Here is a 16,964-nt window from a genome sequence, read left to right on the forward strand (position 1 = left end):
CTTTGGTAAATTCTGCATCTGCATGAACTTTTTCTCAAGTTTTGAAAGGTCCCACAGATTCTAGAGATGGGCTGCATGTTACACACTGATGTGTCAATGTGTTATTCCAGATCTGAATGTCTGTGCACCTTCAGTGCCCAAGTAGGGGGGCTGCTGTGGAAATAAAATGCTCTGGTAAAAATGTAAATAATAATAAAACATGGTTTGCTCTGGAAAAAATGTAAAATCAGTGAAAAGGTTGTCAGTGGGAAGTGTTTCCATGCACTCAGCTTGATGAAACTGGAACATCACGTTTCATTTAATATACAGTTGTTAAATGGATTAACTATCTTTTTATTTTACCTTTCTCCTCTGTTGCTGAATTACATGCCTTACTTCTTTGTTCACAGGAAGTTCATGAAGTGGATCATGGTCTTATTAACCAGCTGCTTGCTGATTCAGAGGAGACTCTCAGTTCGTGCACAGAGAAAATGCAGGGTCCTGCTCAATATAGCTGGAGTGCTGACTGGACCTTTTGGGTAATGTGTTTTATCTTTTCTCTAACTTGTGTTTTATTTGTATGCTTTAATTTTTAATTGTGTTTTAATGTGTACACTTTAATTTTTACATATATGGGGTGGCTTTATATCCGCAGTTCTCAAGTTGCTTTGTAGCCATGAATTAATAAAGTGTTCTCCACCCATGTAGTGAGGTAGGTAATTTTATCATTATCAGCTTACTAAAGTGTAAGCTGAAACTGAGAGAGGGTGAAGTTGTTTACTCGATGTCACATCAAGTTGGTGACAGGATTTTTGGCTTCTGTGCCCAGTCTTTTAGTTCTTTGCATGGTTCTTTAACATATCTAATGTCTCTTTATGCTTTTAGAAAGACATCGTTGAATCTTTTTTATTAGTAAGTGCTGAATTTTGAGTCTCAGTGTTGGGTAGTTCTTCTGATTGACTTTCCTAGTGGCTGATTCTTGTCAGGGGAATACATTTGTTTTCTACAAGAGTAACTAAGCTTCCTGTGTAAGGAATGGGCCTTATTCATAAGAAGGACAGAAAGGACAGGTCTAATTCTGCTCCTTTTCAGAGAGATGCTTTACTGAAATTGGCGGTTGTAATAGTGTATGCTATATTTAATGCTGTTCCCAGGCTTTTGATGGATTTCTTTCAATTTTCAGTGCCATGAGAGAAAGTAAACTTGTGAATGTAGACTTAGAGCACGGTTTTACTCTTGGTTTGGTGCCTGGGTTGCTGCTGTTAGATAAGGAAGGGAACACACTTGTCTGTGCAGCCATAGGCAGGGTAGCACCTGATCTCATAAGAGACCTCGATTCCCTTCCTTATAGCTCTGACAGTGACTCAGGTTCTTCATCAGGTGGCCTCAGTAAATTGTCATGCTTCAGATTGTACATAGCAGCATCATCTGGACTACCTCGTCCTTGTCCTGAGGAGGTCATCAGCATGTTCATTGTGCTCAGCAGGTGAAAGATTAAGTAACTAGCAAAGGCTGTAGAGAACCTGTGGCAAAGCTGTGAGCTGAACTGGGGGAAATCAGATTTCCCAGCTCCTTATTTATTTAGAAACTAGATTCCAGGCTTGTACGTTTTTTTCATTCCCCCGCCCCGGCCCCACACAAATTAAGTGGATGTCTTAATGATCAGAGCATTGATCTCAAGCCGTAGCATAAAATTCTCCCCAAATGCATGTATACTTTTGAACTGAGCAGCAGTAGTGTGGAGCCAACAGAAATGGGACAGGCTGAATGAATTCCAGCAGGTTGTAGAATTGTGTGCCTAGAGGGACAGTACTTGCATCACTCCAAACTTTCTCCACTGTTCCTACAGCAACAGAGACCATACAGGGTCGTTCTTCTGTTCCCAGCTGTACCTCTGTACTCAGATCAACAGCAAACCATGCTATGCAGACATTGTAACTGCCAGCTGTGCTCTCCTTGGATGACAAATCAGATGGTGTAAACTGACTCCCGATGCTTTGTATACAACTGTCAATGCAGGTGGTAGTTCATGTGAGGGGAATAAAAGCCTGTCTAGGTCCTGGAATCTGTTGTTGGACTTGCAGTTAGCAACTCAGACTTACTGTGATGAATTTGGCAACCAAAAGTCAAGTCAGTGACGTATAATATACAAAGAATATAACTGTGCTGTTGGCTTTGCAATTCTAGGTTTGATGTACATGCCGGAGATTAGAAGCTCTTTGAATAGAACTTTAGGTGTATATGGTGGCTGAGACTCTTCCTGCAAACAAACTCCCACCCACAGAGCTAAGCTATAGAGCTCCTTCAGAGGAGATAGGGACCTGCCTCCAAATGAATCTACATTGGGATTGCTTTGAAAGCTCTCAGGTGACGCTGAGAGAATTTGGTCTTTTTAGTCTGGAAGAGAGAAGACTAAGGGGGGATCTCAGAAATGCTTATAAGTAATACTTAAAGGGTGGGTGTCAGGAGGAGGGGACCAGTCTTTTTCATTGGTGCCCAGTGACAGGACAAGGGATAATGGGCACAAATTGAACATAAGAAGTTCCATATAAACATGAGGGAGTTTCTTTAAGGGTGATGGAGCACTGGAACAGGCTTCCTGGCAAGGTGGTGAAGTCTCCATTTCTGGAAACATTCAAAACCTGCTTGGATTGTTCCTCTGTTGCCTTCTTTAGGTGAACCTACCTTGGCAGATGGGTTGGACTTGATCTCCAGAGGTCCCTTCCAACCCCTACCATTCTGTGATTCTGTGGTGAAAGATAATGTGGAGCCTCCCAGTGCTGCTTTCTGCTTCCTGTGGTAACGTGCTTGTAACTTCAGAGGAATGGGATTGTCTAGTGGAGTAGTAACTGCTGAGAGAACATGAGGTGTTACTGGGTGTGATTAAACACTTGCCTTCTGTCTGATTTATGTTTCAAGACCTCAGTATTTGTTTGAAGTTACTGTTTACCTGGTTCTGCAAATATGACCTTGCAGTTAAAACAAACGAATTGTGAAATTACTTGCCTCTTGTAAGATAGTGCTATGGCTTGTAAAGTCTTAACCATAGTGCTCATCACTGAGTTTTGAAAGCCTCTACTAATCTGCTTATAGAAGATATTACAGCCTTATCTTCTGTTACAGAGGGCTTCAGTTTTTGCACAGAATCACAGAAAACATGTGGTTGGAAGAGACCTCAAAGACCATCCAGTCCAACCCTCAGCCCAGTTTAGGGTCAATCCTAAACCATGTGCCTAAGCAGCAGGTCCACACACTGCTTAAACACCTCTAGGGATGGTGACTCTACCACTGTCCTGGGCAGACCGTTCCAATGTTTGATAAACCTCTCTGTGAAGAAGTATTTCCTAGCATCCAACCTGAACCTCCCCTGGCGCAGCTTGGAACCATTGCCTCTAGTCTGTTGCTTGCCACCAAGGAGAAGAGGCTGCCCCCTCCTTACTCCAACCTCCCTTCAGGTAGTTGTAGAAAGTGATGAGGTCTCCCCTCAGCCTCCTCTTCTCCAGACTGAACAACCCCAGCTCCCTCAGACACTCCTCGTAGGCCATGTGCTCCAGACCCTCCACCAGCCTTGCTGTTCTTCTCTGGACTCACTCCAAAACCTCAACATCCTTCTTGTATTGGGGGCCCAGAACTGAACGCAGTACTCAAGGTGTAGCCTCACCAGTGTGGAGTACAGGAGGATGATCACCTCCCCGTTCCTGCTGGCCACAGTGGTTCTAATACAAGCCAGGATGCCATTGGCTTTCTTGGCCACCTGGGCACACTGCTGACTCATATTTAATTGACTGTCAACCAATACCCCCAGGTCCCTCTCTGAGTCACAGCTTTCTGACCACACATCCCCAAGGCTGTACCTTAGCATGGAGTTGTTTTGACCGAGGTGGGGGACCTGGCACTTGGTGGTGTTAAACTTCATACCATTAGCCTTGGCCCATTGGTCTAACCTGTCCAGGTCCTGCTGCAAATCCTCCCTACCCTCTAGCAGATCGACGTGGCTACCCAGCTTGGTGTCACCTACAAATTTCCTGAGTGAGGGTGCATTCAATCTCCTCATCCATTTCATTGATAAAGATATTGAAGAGAACAGGCCTCAGTACTGAACTCTGGGGGATGCCACTAGTAACTGGGTGTCTTCCGAACTTAAATCCATTCACCACCATGGCATGTTATGAAGCTGTGCAAATTGGTTAGTCTGTCTCATCTGCTCTGTAGTACATGTTAACTTACCCAAGAGTTTCACATATGCTGTGGGTCTTAACCACTGGAGAGTCTTTCTAAAAAATAAAATGTTCTGAGAACAACAGTATTTTGTAAGGAAGGGAGAGGGAGGGAGGGAAGCATTTAAATTCTCCCTACTAAGTGTGTGACAATGTAAAATTCTAAACTGACTTTGACGTCAAACTAAGTAGGAGCTCTTACTGATTTACACCAAGATTCCTCTGCAGTACATAGTACATGCCGCGCTCCCTGAAAGCGTTCAAGGCCAGGTTGTATGGGGCCTTGAGCAGCTTTGTGTATTGGAAGGTGTCCCTGCCCACGGCAGGGGGTTGAACTAGGTAACTAGGTAATCTTTAAGGTTCCTTCCAACCCAAACAGTTCTATGGTTATGTGACACTCATTTTTTTCAGCCTCAGAGGGGCTGAATTTAGAAGTAGCAAGAGGCAGAAGCCAAAAATTTAAGGCAAAAATGTAAGATCTTCTAATTAAAATGTTATGTCATTGACATCTTTCCTTGCTGCTCTTGACAGAAAATGTTTTAATAACTTGCATGGTGGATGATCAGCTGCTGACTATATAAACAAATCATTAAAACTCATAAATACTGAGTCATAGTAAGTGTGTAGGTGATAACACGGAAGACAGTTTGATGCAGTGTGTGAAGCATGTGTCACTAACACTTCACAAAGGATGATCTTACTGTCCTGTGGTGGGTGTGGATTTCTTGTACTTGTTTCTACTCTTAAGTTGGTAGAACTAAGGAATTACTACAAGAGCAAGACTAGCCTGTGGTAGCATCCAGGTTTCAGCTTTGTTGCCTAGGTTATTTGTTTTAAGAGGCTTCATAGTTGTTACAGCTTTGGTTTGCTTTAAGGATTTGTTTCTTCTAAGTATGTACTCTTGCTTCTCTGATGATGGAAACCAGATGTGGATGTTAGAGCCTAACTGGTTTGACTTCAATTTTTCGCGGATTTGAGTGGGAGTAGGCAGTTGTGACATGCCTCTATAAGTCAGGCCAGGTATCATGAATGCTCAGTAGGTGCTGTAAACAAAAGTAATTAGCAGCATGCTAGCGTTGGGAGCCTCTGGGATGCTTTCCTGGCCATGGTGAGTGGGAATAAGGGAGGGTAACAGAAAAATTAGTAGGGAAGAAAGAAAAGAGTGAACTTCTATGTATATTTTTTCTCCATCTCTTAAACAAACAAACAAACAAACAACCAAACAAGAAATTTGGCTGGCTTTACTGACAATTTTTGAGAAATTGATTTTTGGTACTACTGTAAGCAATTTTTAAACTGGTAGTGTTACCAACTGCTGCTTTTAAGGTGGGTGAGGGTTTGTAGTTTTTTCTTCCTTTTTTTTTTTTTTTTTTACTTGGATGGGGTTTTTGAGGACCATTATCTGGAGTTGGACAAATCTTAGAGTTTGATAATGTCACATGAGGAAGAAAAAAAATCTTGCTCTCAAACTTAACCTTGGGATTTTCTCTGTTTACTGGAACCTGTAAAGCTTGAATTTATTTTTGATTAAATGGTTCTTGTTTTGGCAGCTGCAGCTAGAAATCATGAAAGTCAAAGATGGTTTAATTTGGAAATTAAATTACATCTGGGAGTCCTATCTCAGGATTCTGAATTCACTTTTTATCTTTTTTTGCACTCTTCATACTGAAATACAATTCAATTTAATGTCCTTGGAAGAAGAGTCCTTTGATAGACTTAAGTGTTCTTCTATTGTAATGAAGAAGGTAAAGGTGAATGGAGAAGCTAACGAAAAAAGGACCCTTGCATCAAAAGTGTGGGTGTTCTGTTTGGGAACTCTAGTTTCCATTAATAACAGTCAAGGAAGAATGCGTGTGGAAAGAAAGAACAAAAAAGTAAGTCCTTCCCTTGCAACAAAAAAATCAGGTGGAAAGAATTTAAATCAAATGATCATTTCTCAGAAAATTGCTTTTTATCTGAGAGACTTGTTTAAGAATTTGGGAATGTGAGGTGCCAAGGAGGGTGTGGAAAACAAAATAATAGAGGCTTAAAAAAAAAAAATCCAAACCCTAATTTGACTACAATGTAATACCAGTTTAAAGAGTTGGTCAGTGTCAAGAAGTATGGCAATAGAAACAATCAAAACAAGGAGACAGTGAAAAGCATTGTTTTTCATAGTAGAAAACAAGTGAGGTTGTACAATATTTTTGGAAAGGATTTTGAATTTTTACAGGCCTGGAGTTGGTCTCTATGAGAGAGCTGTGGGAGTGTGTGAGAATAATACATATGCCAAGAATATGATAAATATATATGACTCAAACCTGCACTGGAGGGATGCAGATATGCGTTACAGTTTGGGAGATAACTTCTTGCAGCACAGATACAAGTTGACATACTTTGGGGCCTGAGACTATTACTAGTTAGATGAAATATATCTTGCATCTATAGTTGTTTGAGTGCTCCTTCCACCTTTCTTTGAAGACCCATATTCACACTGGGAAAGTTTGATGGGCTTGCTAAACAGATAACTATGTTTTGGCAGGCTAATGTTTAAGGTCCTCTGACAGTTGCTTCATCTCCTGTGTTGTGTGTACTTGTTATGTTGCCTCTTCTGAAGAAAGCTTTTCATCTGTGCTTCCAACTGCTTGAGTTGTGAAGGAGAGACATCGTGGCCTGTGACATCATAGGAGGAATTTTAGACTTGTTTTGGTTTACTGGTATGAAGCAGTCTGCCAAGGAGGATGGGAAATGAATAAATGCTGGAGGTCTCCAAAGAGAATAAAAATCTTAAATGCTCTTACATTATTTTTTCTTAAATGTTACAATTTTAGTCTAAATAACTTTTGCTGTATTCATAGCACTAGTATGTTTGTTTACCTCTCTAGAACATGTGCCTTATTTTTAGCCCTGTGATAGGACTGATTATACAGAAGCAGCATTTAAAAATAATAAGGGGAAAACCCCCTCTGTATAGTTCTGACTAGCCCTTGGATGTGACTGATCAGACTGAAGTGTTTCTCTTTTTTTTTTTTTTTTTTTTTTTGTTACTCTGGAAATCTGTTGCTGCTGATGCAACTTCAAACAGAGCACCGGAGTAGATCTGAGTGCCATCAAGTTTTGGCCTGTTCTGAACAAAGACTGCCAGTTGATGCCCTGTCTAAATAAGCTTTCCCCAGCTGCAGTATTGGGAAATTCTGTATAATATGAATTACTGTGGCAGTTTAGGCTGGGTGCCTCCTGTTACTGCCACATAAGTTATACCTCCGGTGTCCCGAATGTCCAACTGAGTAAGGTGGACACAGGAAGCAGAGTATTTCTACCCAGAAATCCTGCACCCTGTCATTCCATCTGCAAAGTCATTCTCTTCCACTTTCTTCCCTCTCTGCTCCCGTGGGAGATGCTCCCTATTGGGTAATGGTTGGGGAGTATCTCAAGGCCTCTTAGGCCTGTCCAGGCCTAATGCTGGAATGCTGGGAGCAGAAGGGGATGTGGGGGGGGGGCAGGGGCAGTCTCAGACCTGGCCAGCCAGAGACCAGCCTAGCAGTGGCGGGGGAAGAAAGAGCCCTGGGGGTTTTGGGTATACCCTCAGGTGGGGAGAAGGGAAGTGTTGGGAGGCCTTTGGGTGTGCTGTAAGGGACTCTGTATGCTTTGGGATATCTTTGCCACTATGTGTTGTAGCTTCTGTAAACAGCTATTTGTTTCATTCCCCCCATTTAAACTTTCCATCACTTTCCAATCCATTTGTGTGAGTGTCATTCTTTTGTCCCTCTTGGGGCAATAGAGGATCTGTCTGGCTCTAAACCAGGACAATTACAAACATTTAAATATTAATAGATCAGGAAATAAATAATATTCAGGTTTGTGATTTACTTTTTTTCTGAGTTACTAGGAACAAAAACATTAGAAATGCAATATAGTCCAGAAAATCAGGTGGAGTTGGTTTTGAATGGTGATACCCTTTTAATGAATGGGTAGTTTGTAGCCTGTGGAATGAAAGGTTTAAAAGGTAGCTCTAGGAGATGGAATCTCTTTTTTTGGCCTTTGTGTTTGCTTCCACCTGTGTGGTCCAGTGTATTTGCAAACAAGCAGTGGTGTAGCGTTGTCCTTTTCAAGGCTGCTACAGGGGAGCTACTTGCATCCCTATGGAGGGAAAGAAGACAGGCAAACATAACTGTACAGGATGTGAATATTTAATGATACATTTAAGTCCTTAGTAGCAACTAAGAGTAGAAATTCTCCAGGAAATGCTTAAGGGGGGGAGGGGGAAGGGAAGTTATCTGGGACACATACTTACCTATTAAAAAAATTCTAGAGCATTCTAGACAAGAGTAGCTTTTCTGTTGATGACTACTCTGGAAGTTGCATTTTCATGTCATCTTGTGTAGCAGATGTTTATGCACTAACTGAGTTATGCCAGGATTTCTTGGTGGACTTGGTGGCATTTTACAAATTGCACTGAATAAGTGGTGTTTTTAAGTCATGCTTTTTTAATTGAAGTTGCTCTGGAGTCAGTGAAGCCTACTTAGAATGTTTGTGTATTTTTTTACTGCAAGCCTTTAAAACCCTTAGGAAAATGACAGATAAAGTCACCCAGGACTTTAGAGTGAGTAGAGGTGTGTGATCTTGAGCCATGTTGTGTGTAGCTCTGATCAGTTTGGAATGACCCTCAGGATCACCAAGTCCAACCGATAACCCTGCTCTAAACAAAGTTCATCCCTAAACCATATCCCCAAGCACCACATCCAAACAACCTTTAAACACATCTGGGGTTGGTGACTCAACCACCTCCCTGGTCAGCACATTCCAATGCCTGACCACTCTTTCTGTGAAAAAATTTTTCCTAATATCCAGTTGTAGCTTGAGGACATCATTCCCTTTTGTTACCTGTGAGAAGAGACCAGCACCAGCCTCTCTGCAAGATCCTTTCAGGTAGTTGTAGAGAGCAATATGGAAATGGCTGACTAAAATCTGCATTTGATTTCTTAGGTAGGAAAGGAAGAGATCAAATTAGATATTTCATAGGAAAAATAGTTTTGAGTAATTGCTTGGTGAGCACTGTTTTCCATATACTAGGGCTGCTGGAAGGCTTAAGTGTAACTTATTCTGAAACAGTTCATGTAATTGGTTACAGTCACTACTGCAATAACTATCTAACTACTATTGTAGATTGTTTAATATGCTACTTCAAGTTTTCACTGTAGTCTGATCCAAAATACTCATATATCCTTCTATGAGTTGCTGAAAAGTAAATTACACCCAGAGGAATTACTACCAAGAGGATTGTTTGTTTCTTTCATGACCTTTTTTTTCTGACCAGTATTTGAGGACTGTTGCTAAAATCCAGATTAGTGATGTCAGAGTCTAGTTCTGGCAAAAGAAGGGGGGAAAAGTGCACCTGAGGTATGCCATTCTTTTGCTACTTTTGTATTGAGTAATCTTCGTGGGATTTTGTAGGTGAAGTCTTCTAGTTGCTTTATTGTATGAGAGGCCCTGACCCCTACCTCCAAAAAGATGTGGTGTTTTTTGGGTGGTTTATTTTTTTTCCTGTTTATTAAAATGGGTTGAGTAAATCTAAAGGCAAGCAGTTTTAATTTTTTTCATTACTTATGCACCCTGCTGTGAAATGTCAGGTGAAGGAACAGATGTTCTCAACAAATAACATTGGCTAGTTTTCACACACATGCTGTAGGAAGAAATATGAGTCAGATGAAACTTCTGTTCAGAAAGGAATGTTTGGTTGGTTGGTTTCTTTTTTTTTTTTTTTTTTTTTTTTATCCAAAAGGAAATCACCTTGACTGAGCTTTTAATTGCTATTGCATTCATATTGGTTATACACGTCTATGGGTGTTGAAATTTAGACAATGTAGTTAGAGGACTTGGCATTAAACAGACACACTGTCTGAGCAAAAGGGTAACTTCGTGCTGGGAGAGTGATAAACTCACTTCAATCACACAATGTTAAAATAGTAACTGCAGAGTTCATACAAACAGGCTTGGTTTATTTGTATTGAGTTTCAGAACTTGACATATCATGGGGGTTTTCTGCTGTTTGGGTTTTTTTTCGGTGGTGGTGTTAAATCCTTGTGCAGTAGATTAAATTACTAAAACACAACAAAGTATTGCTTGAATGCTACATCTTTGAGGTCAGGAAATCAGGCACAGATCCACAATTTTTCCTTAAAATGAAGAGAAGCTAGTCACTTAAGACTCTTCTGAACTTGCTATGTACTGGTGTCTTGGGAAGGCAGAGTAAAACATGGTCTATGACAGGGGCATTATAAGCATAGTTCTGCTACCAGGTTCAAAGAAGTTATTGCCAACTATGGATGGTATTGATGAGGATGCTGAATAAGTTGGAGATTGGAGCATCTTGCTTCCTGGAATTTTAGTTTCCTTAGTTTCCAGTTCAGAATTAGGGAAGATGTTTGCTAGTGGAAGTGTCCAAATCTCTTGATTTTTTTTTTTTTTTTTCTTTTTTTGGTTTGTTTAACCCTGTTATTTAAAATACAAATGTTTGTTTGCTGAATTCAGAGGTGCTTGACAGTAGTTATATAAGTAAGTATATCTGAAATGGAAGCTTATTGGCCTTACTGCTGAATGAAAACATCCAGACTCAGGTGTTTCATCAGCTGGAGGCGGAGTAATCTTATAAACAGGAAATGCACTTAAATCACTTCATGCTCATTCTGCAGACCTGAGTCACAGTGGTACCCAGGCTTTGCCAGGGCCTTTCTGAGATCATTTTGAGTACCCTTATGGTCTGTTCTGATAGAAAGAAATCACCAATATTTTTCTGTATATATTTGTCTCCCAATAGCTTGCTGCTCTTTGAGTATACATTGGTGTTCTGTAATGTATCCTAACTTTGCTTTGGGAAGGCAGAAGAGGTGCCTTGCTTTTCTGGTGAAACCAGTTCCTGCTATTTACATATGTAGCTGATCTTGACAGCAGAATTGCAGGCCACCACCCAGCTAGGTGCATAAAGAATGAGAATTTTGCCTCATTCTGGCTGGCAAAATGAGGCAGGCATTTGGATTTAAATCTGATTATAGGAGTGATTAAAATGCATTTCAAGATATTTTTCTGCTTATTTTCTCAGGTTCCTCAGAAGGGCTGTGCTAGGAGAGGGATCTCTCTCTCCCTTGCTGTTGAGTCATTAGCTCTACATTCAGCCAAGTGCCCAAGGGGATCCAACATGTAGGAGGCTGGGCTTTCTGTGGATGAGGTGAATGCACCATAGAGACCTGCCTGCACCTGCCTGTTCTCCTGCAGCTCTGAAACTGCATGTGTTATGGTAGCTTCTGCAGTCTTGCAGCTGGGGATGGGTGAAGCCCTGCAGCAGAGGGGTTCCACAGCCCCTCACTGCTGCAGTGGTTTGTGGTCTGTGCAGTCTGCTGTTTCGTCTGGAGTCATAGAATCATAGAATCAAGAAGGTTGGAAGAGACCTCAAAGATCAGAGTCCTCCTCACTTCCAGAACAGTCCCCTACAGAAATGGAACTCAGAGCCTGACTTCGTCTAGTTATTTGTAGGAAGAAATCACAGAATCAGCCAGGTTGGCAAAGACCTCAGAGATCATCAGGTGCAACCTATTACCTAATACCTAACACCTCCTGACAACTAAACCATGGCTCCAAGTGCCACATCCAATCTTTTTTTTTGAACACCTTCAGGGATGGTGACGACTCCACCTCCCCAGGCAGCCCATTCCACTGGCCAGTTACTCTTTCTGTAGAGAACTTTCTCCTCACCTTGAGCCTAAACCTCACCTGGTACAGCTTGAGACTATGTCCTCTTGTTCTGCCACTGGTTGCCTGCGAGAAGAGACCAACCCCCACCTGTCTACAACCTCCTTTCAGGCAGTTGTAGAGAGCAATAAGGTCTCCCCTGAGTCTCCTCTTCTCCAGGCTAAACAACCCCAGCTCCCTCAACCTCTCGTCACAGGGCTTGTTCTCGAGGCTTCTCCCCAGCCTCATTGCCCCTCTCTGGACACGTTCAAGTATCTCAATGTCCTTCTTAAATTGAGGACCCCAGAACTGGAAACAGTACTCAAGGTGTGGTCTAACCAGTGTTCAGAATAGGGGCAGAATGACTTCCCTGCTCCTGCTGGCCACACTATTTCTGATGCAGGCCCGGATGCCGTTGGCTCTCTTGGCCACCTGGGCACACTGCTGGCTCATGTCCAGCTGGCTGTCAATCAGTACCCCCAGGTCCCTTTCTGCCTGGCTGCTCTCCAGCCACTCTGACCCCAGCCTGTAGTGCTGCATGGGGTTGTTGTGGCCAAAGTGCAGAACCTGGCACTTGAACTTGTTGAATGCCATCCTGTTGTTCCCTGCCCACCTATCCAGCCTGTCAAGGTCCCTCTGCAGAGCCTTCCTACCCTCCAACAGATCAACTCCTGCCCCCAACTTAGTGTTGTCTGCAAACTTACTAATGGTAGATTCTATCTCCTCATTCAGATCATCAATGAAGTTATTAAACAGACTTGAGCCCAACACTGATTCCTGGGGGTGACACCACTAGAGACTGGCTGCCAGCTGGATGTGGCACCATTCCCCACCACTCTCTGGGGTCAGCCCTCCAGCCAGTTCCTAACCCAGCACAGAGTGCTGCTGTCCAAGCCATGGGCTGACAGCTTGGCCAGGAGTTTGCTGTGGGGGACAGTGTCAAAGGCCTTGCTGAAGTCCAGGCAGACTACATCCACAGCCTGCCATGTTTGCTGGGCCTGATCCCTTGGCCATCCCTGTGACTGCCCTCAAGATGATCTGCTCTATAATCTTGCCTGGCACTGAGGTCAGGCTGACAGGTCTGTAGTTTCCAGGATCCTCTGTCCAGCCCTTCTTGTGGATGGGCATCACATTGGCCAACTTCCAGTCATCTGGGACCTCTCCAGTAAGTCAGGACTGGTGGTAAATGATGGCCAGTGGTTTGGTGAGCTCTTCTGCCAGTTCTCTCAGTACCCTATGATGGATCCCATCCAGTCCCATGGACTTGTAAGGATCCAAGTGGCTCCAAAAGTCTGTAACTGCTTCCTTGTGGATTTCAGGGGGACTATACTGCTCCCTGACCTCAGGGAGACCAGTTATCCTGAAGCCCTCCTGTCTTACTGTGAAAAAAGGAGGCAAAGGAGGTATTTAGTACCTCTGCCTTTTCCTCATCTTTAGTTACAATATTGCCTTCCACGTCCAATAGAGAGTGGAGGTTCTTCTTGCCCCTCTTTTTAGCATTAATATATTCATAAAAATGCTTTTTATTGTCTTTCACAGCAGTGGCCAGTTTAAGTTCTAACTGGGCTTTTGCCTCTCTAATTTCTCCTATGTGATCTAACAACATCCTTAAACATACCTTGATTTACCTCCCTCCCTTTCCAAGGGATATCCCATTAATTCCTTCAAAAGCTGCTTTCCCATCCAGGCTGGTCGCCTCCCCTGTCAGCTCATCTTTCGGCACATTGGGACAGCCTGTTCCTTCTGAGCAGCCCTTAGCAAGGGCTTAACTTCAAAAATGGACAATGGCCAAGCCTTGTGTGAGACTGCATTTGGGCCTTACACTGAGTTATCAGGTATAGATGCACTCTAAGACTGGTGCTTGAGCTGTAGCCCTTAGTGATGCAGAGAGGAGGAGCACTGGGCACTGAGTGCTCCTTTTCAAGTTGGCGTTTCCCTGGTGATGGTATTTTCCTCTGTTGTCCCCTTTGGGATTTTTGTGAACTTGAAATGACCTATGCTACTGCGGTCTGCCTTCCAGAATACATTTAGATGGTAGTGATTTTTAGATTGGAACTGGGCATCTCTACACTCTTCCAACCTCTTTGGCCACATGCTGCAGCACTTTTTCTGACTACTTTCTGCAGCATTTGCATGCAGATTCTGCAAGGCTAGTGTGTTTCAGTTTTTCCAAGCTGGCATGCAAGCAAAGGCTGGGAGAATGCTAGCTCACTCTGTTGGATGGTGTCCAGCACTGGCTGTATGCAAGTGGGTATGAGGGAGGAGAGCCATAGAGGCTGCCTGTGTTGGCCAGGCATTTGTGTGGGTTGGAACAGACTGCAGACAGCAGGAAGAGATGTGTAGGGGGTGTGTGTCTTCTGACTTTACGTTAGCTTCATGTCTCAGTTTTATTTCTGAAATGGAGCATATGCTTTACTCCTCACTGTGTGTGTCAAACTTGAGATTTTATATCCAAATCAGAGCTGTTATGAAAGTGCATTGGCTTCACAATTTAAAGATGCTTTAGAATGTTTATGTGCAGAACAAGTACTGAATATTGCAAAACAAGTGCTTCAAAATAAGCAGGAGAGATTCTTTATCCAAAATTTTTTTGGGAGGGGTGGTGGGAGGGGTGTAGAATTTTATAACAGTACTAATGACAAGAGGCTTTCTTATAACTAATAAGTTTATCAGCTTGTTTGCCAAGGACCTTGTTGGAATAGCTTCAGCTGAACCCTATTTCAGTGAAATGTAATGGCTTGTGAACTTGAGCTAGTGTCAGTGTGATCTTCAAGGAGAAACTTGGGAGGGTTCCTCACCCATCCCAAACTGAAGTACTTTGTTACAAAATTTTTCCAGATATTTTTCACTTTTTTCCCTAAAGAATATTAAAGGAAAATAATCTTTAATTGGTTGGGCAACTAAAGCTCTCAGAGATACCTTTACATCTCTGAACTTTTTAAGCATTAGGTTTTGAGCTTTCTTTCTGTGTGGGGAGGAAGTCAGATTAAAAAAAAAATAAAAAGATTCACCCCCAAAATTATATTTTTGTTTCATTTCTAATTATATAACCTGATGTTAGCAGCATCGTTCATATTTCATAGGATGCTAAATTATCTTGTCTGTCAAAATCATAATTGTGACACCTTTGCAGATTTTGCGGGCTGTGTTCTAAGCTGTGCTCCAACAATTACACGAGTTGTTGTATACAGACAGAGCTCAAGTATGAGGCTTTCTTTCTTGATCTTGCAAGGTCAAGGTGGCTGGTGAGGTACAGAAAATGACCAGGCAGGTCATTTTCTGCTTTGTGAGCAGGATTACAGTTCAGCTGAGTTCGTATCACATCATGGAGTAAACAGATGTGATACAGTAGCTGGTCAGTAGCTGATGAGACTGATACTCACTTGTAATCTAGTGATGACTGGAATATTGTTGAGGTGCTGTGGGATGCAGCGCTTTTGATGTACCATACCTAGTCTTTACAATAAGTAGTAGCAGCAGTCTCAGAACTGCCTAATTCAGCCAGTTTTGTGACACTAGGTGTCACATACTTTAAGTGGGCATCCAATATTTTGTAAGCTCTCTGTAATGTAGTAGTTCTGAGAAGCTTCTTCCTACATGGACTTATGGAAGTTACCAGTGTTACTGATAGAGTTGTCTAATGTTTTTAAACAGGCTAAAAATGTCCATGCATCTTGGGGTGGACTAGGGACCCTGTCTTTAGCCATGTTTATGGGATATCATAGGGGTTAAAAAACACCACAATAAAACAACACAATTCCCTTCTCCCTCCAAAAGAAAGAAACAAAATGCAACCAAAAAACCCCAAGAAAACAATGACCCCCAAAAGGCTGACCAACCAACTTAAAACAAAACAAAGCAAAACAAAACCCCCTCCAAACAGAAAAATACCACAACAAGCTCCACAAAAAACAACACCAGGATAGCAAAAAACACCACCCACTCTTCCTCCCGCCCCCAACTAAGAAAATCCCAAACAAAACCCTGGCAAATACAGTAGCTTAAGTATTTGCTTATGACCTGTATTTTGATATTCTTTCCTTAAAATTTTACATGTTGTATTTCCAACAGAAGAGAGCCATAGTTACCCCAAAATTCTTACTGGATGCTGCTCTGACTGCACAGAGATGCCACAGAAGGAGAACTGCCATTGTTCTTTTTTCTCCTTGATCGCTAAGAAATGTTACTTCTTCAGCATCTGCAAATAAGAGGGGGGCTGGGCTATAGGAGGGGACATTATGACTGTAGTGCACAGTGCTGTGCCTTCCAGTGGCCCACTGGAAGAATGCCCTGAGCTCATGAGACTCCTCTCTCCAAAGACATTCAGGATGAATGAAGAAGGGCCTATAATGAATGTAAGTAAGAGAGTCCTGACTCCATAAACTCTTCACCCTCCCACAGTGGCTATGAACTTGCTTCCGTTTCCTTGAGTGCATAAGAACTTTTGGAAGACACGCTCCAAGGGAATATGATGAGCCAGCTCTGGCAACAGTTGCTTGTGGGTTTTCTTTATTTATTTATTTTTAAAATTTATTGGCTGACATGCCTCATATGACCTATGAATTAACTGCAATTGTGGGGATAAATAATAGCCCCTTTCTTAAAAAGAAAGGACATTCTGTACACATCTAGTCCCAAGTGCTCAGTGTACTGTACACAGAACAGTAAGTCACCCAAAGTAAGTTGGTGTTGCTCTTCAAGACCTGTGAGTTGTTGTTTACCTGTGCAAGCTTAATGTTTGTGCTCCAAATGAAAGAAAAGAATAGTAAGTTACTGCTAGTAAGGCATAGGGAGCACTCAGTAACTGAAAGTTATTTCTAACCCCAGATTTTTCTGTCAAGGAATGGTTAGTGAAATGCAAACTGTTTGCTTGTGAGAGGGTAAACTGAACAAGTCTGACACTTTCAAAATACATCCTTGTGCTTTTTTTTTTTTTGTCTTTTTTGGTAGAAGTGTAAAACTGTGCTCTAGAATTGTGAAAACAGGAAAGATTGATAGTCATGTTGATGTGAGCTTCCACTGTGATTCTGTGCCTAAAAGCAAATGTGAGTCAGATTTAATGTT

General features: G+C 42.2%; 1 protein-coding gene across 1 annotated transcript in view; it reads left to right on the forward strand.

Moving 5' to 3' along the window:
* The window catches only part of GRAMD1C (GRAM domain containing 1C), a 60,699-nt gene that overhangs the window by 1,260 nt on the left and 42,475 nt on the right, over positions 1-16,964 (forward strand). The window contains exons 2-3 of the mRNA XM_054384487.1: positions 67-74; positions 385-518. Of these exons, the coding sequence (XP_054240462.1) occupies positions 67-74; positions 385-518 (142 nt within the window). The remainder of the gene's footprint in view (positions 1-66; positions 75-384; positions 519-16,964) is intronic.

This window comes from Indicator indicator, chromosome 1 (genome assembly GCF_027791375.1).
Source record: "Indicator indicator isolate 239-I01 chromosome 1, UM_Iind_1.1, whole genome shotgun sequence".
NCBI lineage: Eukaryota > Metazoa > Chordata > Aves > Piciformes > Indicatoridae > Indicator > Indicator indicator.